Genomic DNA, 13,697 nt, shown 5'->3' with positions numbered 1-13,697 from the left:
AGAAGAAACACGATTAAAGCAGCGGTCGGAGGAATGGTTCCCGATGTACCAACATGTCCCGTATTTATACTAACTTATACTAAAGTGTGGCTGTGTTAGGGTGAAGAGGCCCTTCTTCTTCTGTGGTGTCCCTCTCCTGTAGTTCTACAGGTGTTACTGCGTGTAAATGGTCTGCAAAGGCTAAAATCCTTGAGTTTCAGTAATAGCACCACATGCAGAATAAAGATAATGTTTTTGACTTGAACTCGTAATTTTTAAATGTCTTTGGTGAAAGTAAAGCAGCAGTAGACCCTGGCAGACCCCCACTCACACAACTTAAGACTAAGACACCACTGTTTTGCAATTTGTAAATGAGTAGAATCTACTTCGACTGTAACTTGTACATTTGAATAACTTCGGTCGCATTCACACCTAATAGTCCGTTTTCGGGTGCGCTCCAGACGACAGTTTGTTACATCGTTTCATTCTTCAGAAGGTTCGGTTTGCGTTCACACGGGCAAAACCCAAACGGACTATAAACTTTAAACACAAGTCATGTGCACGGGAATGCTGTTCAACCATTAGTCAGACATTAAGGGGGTAAAACCGCAAATCCTGGCAATTTGTACTTTACACGACACTGTTCAACGCTTCATTCTCCTTCACTCTTTAACTAAACAACCGCGGATATCTTGAAAGACTCTTTCTCTAAAGATGTTGAAGACATCCTCGTTCTTGTGACTCGTAAATACTACGCTTCCTATGTTTTGGTGCGGACTCCGTTCACACCAGAGATGAACCGCTCCAGAGTTCACTATTAAGCGCTCAGAGACCACCTCTTTTTAGCGGACCAGAGTCCGGTTGTTTAGTTCACTTCAGGGGTCTCGGACTGCGTTCACATAAACCCAAACGAGGGGCACCAAGCGGGTAAACGCACCGGGGTTCGATTCAACCGGACTATACAAGGCAGGTGTGAACGCGACCTTAATCTAATCGTGTTTTATTTATTAAGGTCTATCTTCACATTTGCTGTAACTATGTACATTTCCCCTCTGTGGGACGAAGGTATTCTGATCCGGAGAATGTTCCAATAATAAATATGAATACACAGTTCACAGATTTATTACATTTCATTGGATGAATGACGGCAGAAACACAAACTGCGTAATCCTTCAACATAAATATATTTGACCTCCGAAATATAAAAATATCACTTCAGCCAAAACTCAGAAAACACCACGAAGAGCGACGTTCCCATTTTAATTTGTCTGGAAGTTCATTGAGAACAAAACTGTTGAACAGAAAAACTAAAACAAAGAGCGCTGGTTTTTAAATTATTTATTTTAATCTGCACTTAATGAATTTTTGTCAGATTCATATTTGTTTTAATGTGAGCTGAAAAAGTAACTTCATGCAATAAGCCACAGAGTTTAAAACTGAATGAGGTCAACTACATGTCCCAGAGTGCACTGGGGCTGGAAGTATCCAATCAGAGAGTCGGGTGCTGCTGATCGTTGGAATGGATCTAGAAATCTAAATTCATTGATGTCGTGCAGCAGATCACAGCGAGAGGCGGATAACACCTGTTCGTGACGTGAATTACAGATACGATGTTCGTGCATGTCAAAGATGAATGCGTACTTAAAGTTGCAGTTTGTGGAAAAACTGATGAAACCTAAGAGTGAAAATATACGAGAAAGATTTCACACACGGAAATCACCCGGAGTTTGTTATGTGCTCTTACGGGGCTTTAAAACTCTACGTTACCTACCAAATTACAAAATGATATGTTTGCATCAGAACTGTCATTCTTGAGATTATAAATGCCGAAACGCAAAACCATGCAAATTACAACAAATGAAAAAAAACCTGAAGGTCACATAAGTGACCTCACAACTTTCTCTAACGGGGTTTATACAATTATGAATTTCCAAGATTTAAGTCGTATATTTACGTGAAAAAACATTAAGAAATGTACGAGAAAAAACGTTCTGGATTATTGTAATGCAATCTGGAGAAATTGGAAAAATGTCCCAGAAAAAAAATGTTTTCAGGGAAAGAAAGATTTGGATTTTCTGTAAGATTAGAAAGTCATATTTTACGAGAAGTCGCAGTTTGTGGTGAAACTGATGAAACCACGACTGAGAATTAAAAACAAGGAAGAAATCAGAATTCACTTTTAGTGGCGTCACTCAATGTGACTTCTGATCTCTTTCTTGTTTTGAATTCTCAGACGTAATTTGTGGTAAAACTGTCGAAATGCATAATCAGAAAAATGGGGGTATAATGGGGGGTATGCAAATATGAATCTCATGGATTTAAAGGCGGGGTAGGTCATTCACTTCAGAAACACTTTGTGTTATATTCCATGGAATGCTCTGAACATCCGATAGCAATGAATATCTGAAGTGCTTTGACAACAAATCCATAACAAATCTGTTGAAGCCGTGGTACTGTAAAAAGCACGACCAATCATCTGAGCCGGCTAAAGTAACTGGATGGCCTACCTGCCTGTCAGCCTTCCATCTGGGCACAAACTGATCTCTGCCCTCATTGGTCATGTGCGCGTTCGTGTGTGTTGGAGGAGGGGCTCTGTGAGGAAGTCTGAAGGAAGAGGCAGATTTGTTCCGGTTGTGTATTTTCTAATTCTAGCGCACTCGAGCTGGCTTCTCCATTCTTACCTACCCCACCTTTAAGTTGAATAAAAGAAGAAAAACCCGTTCACCGGGATAACTGTCAATCTAAAGAAGTCGCAAAACTGTGTGCGACTGAAAATGCAAAATTATAAAGACCACAACATTTCGGTTTCATAGCTTTCTCTGGTGGGCTATTCTTCTTCGAGTCCGTAGCAATCTCAGATGTCGTTCTGCCAGTATCGGGCACAGGCCCAGCTGATGGGGGAGGTTCTGCCAGGTCTTCTGGACTGCACCGGGGGGCATCGGCACATTCCAGTAGCTGGGACGTTGTCTGCACTGATCGATCCACAGCTGCTCGTGTCTTCTGTGGCAGTTCCACACTTTCATCAGTGCTTTGCACCTCCCCTGTTCCACACGCAGTCTATCAAGTGACTTCCAGGTTGTCCAGCCAAGGTCGTGGCCACGAGTGAGGCTTTCCGTTGGTGCGACTCCTCTGTCCAGCCACTCAAGAGCTCGTGAGTCATTTCTTTGCCATCCGTCTTCCCAGATGTTGGTCCTTGCTGCTTGTTTGGTTGTCTGGAGGGACTGTCTGCAGAAAACTGGCTCTGGACCGGAGCCTGCGTGGGGGTGCTACGTGGCCATGCAAGGGGTGTCTGATGTCTGTCTCCTGTGTTCTCCGTTCATCTTGAGCGATACCTAGTTGTCTGATGTGCGGGGGAGAGATGCCGGCTAGCGCGTAGAGGCACGGGACAGGTGTTGTCTTAACGCATCCCGTGATGATGCGGCAGGTGGCATTCAAGGCTGTGTCGACCAGTTTGGTGTGACGTGATCGGCTCCAGCTTGAGCGGGCACACTCTGCTGTAGAGAAACACAGGGCCATGGCAGTTGCACGGATTGTTGGTGGATCTGCGCCCCACTTGGAGTTCACTAGTTTGCGCAGGATGTTGTTGCGGGTGTTGACCTTGGCTTTGGTGTTCTCCAGGTGTTTCTTGAAGGAGAGTGTCCTATCCAGTGTAACACCAAGATACATGGGATGCGTGTGGTTGGACAGTTTGTGGCCATCCCAGGTGACGCTCAGTTCTTTTTTAGCGTCTCGGTTCCTCAGGTGGAAGCTGCATAGTTGGGTTTTTGATGGGTTGGGTTTCAGGTGGTTGTCATTGTAGTAGCTTGACATTTCTGGTCAGGACGGGGGCCAGTACGCTACCTTGTGGGAGGCCGTTCTTTTGGGCTTTCCACTTGCTCCTCTGGTCATTTAACTGGACTTAGAAGCGCCTGTTGTTGAGAAGGCTTTTGATGACTTGACACAGATTCAGGTCACCAGTCATGTCCAGTAGTTTCCTGACCACTGTACGGTGCTGGACAGTGTCATAGGCAGCAGAAAGATCTATGAAAGCTGCTCCAGTTTGTTTTCCTTCAAACCCATCCTCAATGTGTTGGGTGAGGTTGAGTTGCTGTCCAGCACAGGAGCGGCCAGGACGGAAACCAGCTTGGTCTTTAGTCCGCTTGGTGTCTATGAGTGGCATGAAGCGTTGGAGTAGCAGCCTCTCGTAGAGCTTGTAAGTGATGCAGAGGAGGGAAATGGGTCGGTAGCTCTTTGGGGATGATGGGTCTTTGCCGGGTTTGGGGATTGCAACCACTTTGGCCTTTCTCCAGACAGGAGGGAGGTTTTTTGTGCCATACATGTGCAGGGCTTGACAGTAACGGTTGCCAGGTTGCCATTGGCAACAATTCAGAAAAAATGTCAACCACTTCTTGGCCTTTTGTTGCTATCAGTGGCAACCGGTTTTTAACATGAAGAAATAAGGACAGCAAACAGCTAAATGTGTTCCCCAAAATAGATAAATGTTAATTATTTGTTGTATTAAGAGTGATATTTAATTATTGTTGTGACCAGTCGGAACCTAATACTTAAGTTGCACGTGCATTGGTGTGATTACGGAGCCAGAAAGCGATGCACGTTTACTCACGTGCACGGTGCGCAATGTTTTTGTTTTACAAAAAATGGCGAAGCACATTAAGTTGTTTGACTGTGGGGTAAAAAGTTCAGCCAACCCGTCAACATCTCAAACGAATGTTCAAAGTGATTAAACTGAAAAAGCGCAAGATGAACTCGAACGAAAAGCAAAGAGGAAATATGTAAAATCTTGGGAGGCGAAATATATATGTACATTCTGCTGCATTGTGCATTCACTTCCGGTAAAAGTTCCTTCAAAATAAGAGTCCCGATGTTCTTACTACCAAAATAAAAGTGCAAAACGTAACTTTACCATAGGAACATATTGGCATACAAATATAATCACTTCTATAAAAAGGTAACACATTTTAAATATAGTTAGACATATTAAAGGTAATTTAAAGCATTAATATCTCATTCTTAACTATGAATGGTTTTCATTTCTTTAACATTAGAAATGTATTAGTCTGGCCAATCCGGGTTTCAGCTTACCTATTGCAGTTTTGAGTTCTTCTATGTCGAAGGGTTTGGTGAGAGGGCTGGCTGGTTGTGGTTGGTCTGATCCACTGTGCGATGGTGTTCTCCTGTGGGTTGGCGGCGGTGTTGGTTATGGCCGTTGGCCACCAGCTGTGATACAACCGAGTTTGCTAGTTTGCTGTGACCGTTGTGATTATGGGTGGTGTGGTATGGTCTTCGCCAAGACGGCGGATTGTAGCCCAGGCCTTCCTGCTGTTATTTGTCATATTGCTGTTCTTTATCATTTCCTTCCAGACTTTCCTTCGTTCTTCCCCGACTTCACTGATCAGGGTCTCTCCAAGTTCCATGGTGGTAGAGGAGAAAGGGTCCTTATTATATTCCTCATAGTAGGCTTTCAGCAGGTCGCTGGATGTTTCTGATAGCCCAGGAATATACTGTGTCTGGCATCCCCTGGGTATGGGGCGCCTGGCTGTGGGTAACTCAGGATTTTACAAGATATATATTTTTTTTAATTAACAGGTTTTCTGTAAGATTATAAAGTCATATACCAACGACAAAACTACCCGAGAAATGCTGAGGGACTGGCGAGGTTAATACAATCCAGGGCTCCACGACAGAAATTGTAAATATTTAAGAAAAACATATGAAATTTACGGCGAAAAAAACGTTGATATTTACTGAATCTACGAGAAAAACATTAAGTGAGAAAATGGTGTTGACATCATTCATGAGAAAAAGGACAATTCTTGGTCAAATAAAGGAAATCTCTCGTTAACGAAGAGCATGATTTTTTTGCAAAAGGCCGCCGCACAGAAACGTCATTTAGAATTATGTATTATTTTCTGCTCTCAGTTGTTTTGTCGTTAATGAACTTCCGTACGCCGTCCTTGAAATGAAATATGTTTCCACGGTTTAAACGTGACTCTCTTCCTGTGAAAGTCCTCCTCTTTGGTTTCCATCTCAGTGATTGTTGATTCAGTCCAAACTGAACTTCATCGAGAGAAAAAGCTCTGATTCGTCCACGAACATGGCAGGATGTGACGGCAGGATGTGACGTCATCGCCAGAAGGGGGCGGGGCTAGACGCAGCGGCGAATCAGGTTGTTCTTTTCGGGCTCCAGGAAGTCGTCCAGCAGCGCCGCGGTGATCCGGTCCAGCTCTTTCTGCAGAGCCGCCGCCTCGCTGCAACACAGGAAGTGATGTCACAGGAAGTGATGTCACAGGAAGTGATGTCACACTCTGTTAGCCTATCCTTAGCTCATCTGATTTTACATGTTTATATTTCCCTTCTATTGCATCACGTGCACATCAGACTGTCCCTATTGAAACAATTAAATTGTAGTAGCAGTAGTAGTAGTAGTAGTATCAGTAGTAGTAGTAGTAGTAGTAGTAGTAGTATCAGTAGTAGTAGTAGTAGTAGTAGTAGTAGTAGTAGTATCAGTAGTAGTAGTAGTAGTAGTAGTAGTAGTATCAGTAGTAGTAGTAGTAGTATCAGTAGTAGTAGTAGTAGTAGTAGTAGTATCAGTAGTAGTAGTAGTAGTATTAGTAGTAGTATCAGTAGTAGTAGCAGTAGTAGTAGTATCAGTAGTAGTAGTAGTAGTAGTAGTAGTAGTAGTATCAGTAGTAGTAGTAGTAGTAGTAGTAGTAGTAGTATCAGTAGTAGTAGTATTAGTAGTAGTATCAGTAGTAGTAGTAGTATTAGTAGTAGTATCAGTAGTAGTAGTAGTAGTATCAGTAGTAGTAGTAGTAGTAGTATCAGTAGTAGTAGTAGTAGTATCAGTAGTAGTAGTAGTAGTAGTAGTATCAGTAGTAGTAGTAGTAGTAGTAGTAGTAGTAGTAGTAGTAGTAGTAGTAGTAGTAGTACTCAGTACCTGGTCCCTGGCGCGGCACAGTACTCTGTATAGTATTTGATTTTGGGTTCGGTGCCACTCGTCCTCAGCGTTGCCACGACGCCGTTCTGCAGCGTGAAGGTGATCATGTGACCACTCCTCGATACAGGAAGTACCTGCACATATACACACAGTCAATGAAGTACTGCAGAGTACTGGCGGGAGGCGGGAATCATAGCCATAGATGCTCGGCTCCGCATTTTAGAAAGTAACTCCATTACAGTAAAACCCATGTTAGCCAGTATAGACCGGCAAAAGGTAGCTCCTCTTAGCCGTCCCCCGGCAACTCCCGAGCAGCAGGGAGACTGGGTGACTGTTCAGAAGGGGCATAACGCGAAACCCGCAGGTCCCCACCAACCCGTTCACGTATCTAACAGATATTCCCCACTCAGCGATACACCCGCTGAGAAGCCAACTCTGGTTATTGGTAGCTCTATTATGAGACACGTGAATTTAGAGACCGAAGCGTCCACAGTCACATGCATTCCGGGGGCCAGAGCGGGCGACGTTGAGGCGCATCTTAAACTGCTGGCTAAAAATAAACGTAAATACAGTAGGATTGTTATTCACGTCGGTGGTAATGATGTTCGTTTACGCCAATCAGAATGCACCAAACTTAATGTGGCGTCGGTGTGTAGTTATGCTAAAACAATGTCGGACACCGTAATCTTCTCTGGTCCCCTCCCCAATCTGATCAATGATGACATGTATAGCCGCATGTCATCATTTCAGCGCTGTCTTGGTGGTGCCCAGCAAACAATGTGGGCTTCGTGAATAATTGGACAGCCTTCTGGGGAAAACCTGGTCTGATTAAGAGAGACGGCATTCATCCTACTTTGGAAGGTGCACATCTCATTTCGGCAAACATTTCAGGGCTCTGTGGCTTAATCCATGACAAACTGGAGTTGAGACCAGGAGGCAGAGTCGCAGTCTTACACGCTTCTCTGCGCTCTCTCCTAGGCAGTCATCCATAGGAATCCCGACCCCAATAAAATACCCAATATTAACGGTGTGTGTGTCTGCCCAAGGACAATTTAAGTTAAACCTAATAGAGGTGTCATACATAATAACCTAATAAAAGTAAATGTAACAACAACTACAGTGCAACAAAACAGGAAGGTTACATGTGGTCTCTTAAACATAAGATCTCTAGCATCTAAAGCAATACTGGTAAATGATTTAATATCAGATTATAATATTGATATATGCTGTCTCACTGAAACTTGGTTGAGACATGAAGAATATGTCAGCATAAATGAGGCCACTCCACCCAGCCATATCAATACTCATATTGCCCGAGGCACGGGCCGAGGAGGTGGAGTTGCAGCAATCTTTGACTCAAGTTTACTTATCAATACTAAACAAAAATTAAATGATACCTCCTTTGAAAGCCTCATTTTTAATCTTACGCATCCGACCTGGAAAACTTTGGAGCCAATCTTATTTGTTACAGTGTACCGTGCACCAGGTCCTTATTCAGAATTCTTATCAGAATTCTCTGAGTTTTGATCAGCTTTGGTTCTTAAAACAGATAAAGTAATTATCGTAGGTGACTTTAATATTCATGTTGACGATGATAAAAATAGCCTTACTGTTGCATTTAACTCTATATTAGATTCTGTTGGTTTCTGTCAGAGTGTAAATAAACCAACCCACTGCTATAATCACACTCTCGACCTTGTTCTGACTTATGGTATTGAAATTGAGCAACTATTAGTCGAACCGCATAATCCTGCTTTATCCGACCATTTCTTAGTAACTTTTGAAGTACTGTTACTAGACTACAAAGCATTAGCCAAAAGCTCCTGCAGCAGAAACCTATCTGTTAGTGCTATAGCCACATTTAAGGAAGAGATTCCACCAATACTTAACTCGACAGCATGTCTGCATGTAGGGGAGGAAACTTATACAAAATGTACACCACCCCAAATTGATCATGTTGTTGATAGTGCTACAGATGCGCTGCGAATAAAATGAGACTCTGTTGCTCCTTTGAAAAAGAAGAAACTAAAACAACATAGATTAGCTCCATGGCATAATGCCCAAACCCGCAAAATAAAGCAAAAGTCGAGACAACTTGAAAGGATATGGCGTTCCACTAAACTTGAAGAATCTCGTTTAATTTGGCATATTACTCTCAATGAATATAAGAAAGCACTGCGTAAAGCCAGAGCAGCATACTACTCTTCATTAATAGATGAGAATAAGAATAATGCAAGATTTCTTCCTTCTAATAGCCTCAGACAAGGGACTTGTCTCTATTCTTGTCTTGCTCGATCTTAGTGCTGAATTTGATACTATCGACCATGATATCCTATTGCAAAGACTAGAGCACTTAGTTGGCATACAGGGAACTGCATTAGGCTGGTTTAGGTCCTATCTATCTGAACGCTCTCAGTTTGTATGTGTCAACAATGAGTCTTCCACGCAAACCAAAGTTAGCCATGGAGTGCCACAGGGCTCAGTGCTTGGACCTATTTTGTTCACCCTATATATGCTTCCGTTAGGCAATATTATAAGGAATCATTCTGTAAACTTTCATTGTTATGCGGATGATACTCAACTATATTTATCAATCAAGCCTGATGAAATTAATCACCTAAATAAAATTCAAGACTGCCTCAAGGACTTAAAAACGTGAATGACCCTTAAACTTTTTGATGTTAAACAAAAACTGAAGTTATTGTACTTGGCCCAAAGAATCTACGAAATTATCTAAAGATATACTAACTATGGATGGCATTCATTTGGCCTCCAGTGAGACTGTAAGGAATCTTGGTGTTATACACTGAACAAAAATATAAATGAAACACTTTTGTTTTTGCTCCCATTTCTCATGAGATGAACTCAAAGATCTAAAACATTTTCTATAAACACAAAATAACCATTTCTCTCAAATATTGTTCATAAATCTGAAAAACGCTGTGATAGTGAGCACTTCTCCTTTGCCGAGATAATCCATCCCACCTCACAGGTGTGGCATATCAAGATGCTGATTAGACAGCATGATTATTGCACAGGTGTGCCTTAGGCTGGCCACAATAAAAGGCCACTCTGAAACGTTCATTTTTGCTTTATTGGGGGGGTCTGGGGGGGTCCGAAAACCAGTCAGTATCTGGTGTAAGGGTTAGGATTAGGATTAGGGTTAGGGTTAGGGTAATGTTGTGAATCGAGTGGCCTGTGTTCATCGTCCATAACATACGCCTGCCCATACCATAACCCCACCACCACCATGGGCCACTCGTTGGTGAGCGGCGCCAACAGCGCGGCGAACAGAGATGTGAACTGTACTTAAGTACTTGAGTAAATGTACTTAGATACTTCCTGTGTCACATGCGGAGACGCGCTCTGGGTGTGTTTCTGTTTACTAACAGGACTATCATGGCGGCAGCGGAGCTCAAGTCGAGTTTCTCCGCCTGGAGATATTTTCACTATTTCACTTTTTTCAAACACAAAGAAGTTTTAGTTAAATGTAAGTTGTGTCTTGGCGGGTCAAAGATCCTATCTACTGCCCAAAACAGCAATTCAAATCTGTTGAAACATCTGCAGAAACAACATGCTGGGACGAAGCTAGCAGCTAAGACCACAGACCCAGACTCATCCCACGCCACTCCACCTCCACCTAAGCAACAGCTGCTGGGTTTGAACCGAGGGACTGCTAGCCAGGGAAAAGTTGATAAAGCCATTGCACGGTATGTTGTAGAACACATGCAGACTATTTCTACTATTTCTATGTCTTGATCAACAGATTGTATTATTCTCCAATGCAGTAGCAGAACTGAAATGGAGGCTATAAGGGCATTAATGGGAGCCCTTTTTTAAGTAACTAATGCGTTACTGTTCACAGTAACGCATTAGTTACTTTGGGTGTAAGTGATCGGTAAAGTAACTGAGTTACTTTTGAAATGAAGTAACTAGTAATGGTAACTAGTTACTGGTTTTCAGTAACTAGCACAACACTGTATATAATACATATTTCTTTATTATAAAAGTACTAATAGCCCACTGTAAAAAGTGTTCATGTAGAGGTTTCTCTGGGGACAAACGTGCACAGGTACACACTTCTGTGTACTTTTATGTATTAGTACACGTGCGGATGTGTATCAATAAACATACGCATGTGCGGTCGGCGCGGCTGCTGTCATATCCCGTGGTGACGTCGCGGACGTTAGCGACACGCACGCCGCCGCAGCGCTGGGGGTACGAGTCCTCGCCGTGGAAGTTCCTGAGGCGGTGGAAGATCCTGCTGACGGTGGGGGGGTCGTCACAGATCACATAGGACGTCTGCGACAGGTGGGGCCCGTACCTGCACACAGGAAGACACCACACACCCCGCCAAAATAAGAGATGGAACGTGGGTCAAACGTCATATCGAAAGAAAATTAACCTTTTTTTGTTGTTGTGTTTTGTTGTTTTTCCTTTCATTTGTGTCTCTTTCTGTATTTCGGTGCCTTTTTTGGTATTTTTGCCATCCTCTATTTTTGTGTTTTGTTTATTTAGTTTTTTGTCTTTTCAAAGTAATAATTGTTCGCCTGCGTGTTAAACAGGAAGTGTGTACGTGTGGTAGATGTGGAGCAGCTGCTGGTTCAGACTCAGGCTTTTATTCTGAAGGAACGTCGCCATCTCAGCCACGACCGCCGCCGCGCTCACGCCGTCTTTATCCGGGATCGAACCGCCACACAGGAACCCTGCCGACAGGAAGTACATCCTTCACTAAAGAGGCGCGTGCCGTGGTAAAGGATACATGTATACATATAAGAAGGACACATAGTGACATTCTGAGAACAAATATTAGGGTTAGAATAAATAAAAACTTTAAATGACATAAGACAATAAATACAATTTAAAAAATATTGAATAGATAAAAGATGATTTGTGTATATATATATCTATAGATCTGGTGTTACCGATGGACTCCTCGAAGGCGAAGATGACGCTGTTTCCTGCTTTGGAAAGCTCGTGGATTCTGTTCCCGATCCACTTAAAGCCCGGCAGAGTCTCCTGAAGAGCGACACACACGAAACACGTGATAACATATTCTATATTTAAATAAATAGGGAAAGACGTAAACTCTCTGATGTTCTCTGAGGATGATCTGGTCAATGGAGGTCACAAGAAGTTACAAGAAGAGAAACACTGAACGTCTCTGGATTCAAGTTCTACATTCATGCAGGGCGTAGAAGCATCCTCAATGTGGGTGGGACAATTTGACGGGAGGTGTGGGCAGGTGGTGGACCTCACCTCCTCTGGGGGGGTCCTCACCTCCTCTAGGGGGGTCCTCACCTCCTCTAGGGGGGTCCTCACCTCCTCTAGGGGGGTCCTCACCTCCTCTGGGGGGGTCCAGGGGCATGCTCCCCCCGCGAAGATGTTTTTTTAAATGTTGAAGGTAAATGCATCTATCTGCTGCACTCTGAGAGCGAAGTTAGGGACTAGATCTTTGGACACATCTCTCAGCAAACAGATTCAAACAGTTTCACTTTGTCTTTATGCATATTTTACAAATCACTCCTCTTTTAAACTGTATTTTTGTTTCACTGTCCTGTAGTACGAGTTGGAATTATTTCATACCTGTTATTCTCTGGTTTTGATGATCATATAAAAGGTGTGCCTTGGAATGACTTGTTTACATGAGATAACTTAGACTAAAGTCAACGGTCTAAACCCTCAGAGTCCTTTAGCTCGCTGAGCTGACCTGATGAGATGTGTCTGACAGGAGAGAGCCCTCCTTATGCTCTCTCTCTCTCTCTCTCTCTCTCTCTCTCTCTCTCTCTCTCTCTCACACACAACATGCGCTCGTCGTGCCACACACAGCCGAGCTATGACACTCAAAGACCCAGAATAACTTTAATGCTGTATCCTATTCTTTTTATTGTATGATATGACAGATGAACAGGTCGCCACTGGGCTTACAACTGGAGACGCAGCTACGCACAGAACACAGCATGTGCACGCTCATGTGCACGCTCATGTGCACGGCTCATGTGCACGCTCATGTGCACGCTCATGTGCACGCTCATGTGCACGGCTCAGAGAATCTGCCTTTGTGCAAAGCAGCAGTGAAAACATGGGACGGAGTTTCATTGATTTGGGCGTTCTCTCAATAAGCCAGTGGAATGGATTTGATAAGCGCTGACACAGCGCTCTACAGAGAGCGGAGAGGGGAGAGACCAATTCACGGACTTTCCACAGGGTAGAGGTGGGGGGGTCTAAACTAATCATTTCAAAAGGTGGGGGGGACTTGTCCCACCCTCATATAATGCCATGCAGACATGAGAGATGGTAAATTGGTCATTTCCGTAGTAGAAGTTCAGACCTCGAAGTGGAAGCCCTCGATGCGGGCGAGGGCCTGCAGGATCTTGGAGGATACGGTGGTGGAGATCATGAAGAGCTTCTGGAGGTCTGCAGGGTCGGGGTGAGCCTGCTTCCAGTGGAGGAACATCCACCAGCCTAGCAGCGCCGCCAGCTCGTTCCCCGAGAACACCTTCCACCCACCCCTGGAAAATAGACATTTCATTTTTATGGAGAATGTGCAACTTCTGAAAAAAAACTGAAATTCTGAAAGAAAGAAAAGTGAAATCTGAAAATGTTTTGGAAGTTAAAGATCTGGTTAAAGAGTAAACGGTGAAAGTCTTATAAAAAGGCACATTCTTAAAAGTGAAAATCTGAGAAATGTTGAAATTAGTGAACATTCTGAAAAAAAAATTATGAGAAAAAAGTTACATTTTCAAATAAATGGACATTTTGAAAAAAGTCAAAATCTGAG

At 43.3% G+C, this 13,697-nt stretch overlaps 1 protein-coding gene across 2 annotated transcripts in view; it reads right to left on the bottom strand.

The window, feature by feature from the left end:
* Positions 1 to 4,086: 4,086 nt before the first annotated feature.
* Positions 4,087 to 13,697, bottom strand: part of pgm2l1 (phosphoglucomutase 2-like 1) — a 17,745-nt gene continuing 8,134 nt past the window's right edge. For both annotated transcript variants that reach the window (XM_079678564.1, XM_079678565.1), the window contains exons 9-14: positions 13,248 to 13,428; positions 11,842 to 11,935; positions 11,493 to 11,622; positions 11,051 to 11,240; positions 6,917 to 7,050; positions 4,087 to 6,227 (exon numbers count right to left, since the gene is read on the bottom strand). In XM_079678564.1, the coding sequence (XP_079534690.1) occupies positions 6,125 to 6,227; positions 6,917 to 7,050; positions 11,051 to 11,240; positions 11,493 to 11,622; positions 11,842 to 11,935; positions 13,248 to 13,428 (832 nt within the window). In that variant the 3' untranslated portion in view covers positions 4,087 to 6,124. The remainder of the gene's footprint in view (positions 6,228 to 6,916; positions 7,051 to 11,050; positions 11,241 to 11,492; positions 11,623 to 11,841; positions 11,936 to 13,247; positions 13,429 to 13,697) is intronic.

This window comes from Notothenia rossii (assembly GCF_949606895.1).
Source record: "Notothenia rossii genome assembly, chromosome: 4".
In the NCBI taxonomy this organism is placed as follows: domain Eukaryota; kingdom Metazoa; phylum Chordata; class Actinopteri; order Perciformes; family Nototheniidae; genus Notothenia; species Notothenia rossii.
Note: the sequence above shows the minus strand (reverse complement) of the source record. Positions and strands in the feature narration are given on the sequence as shown.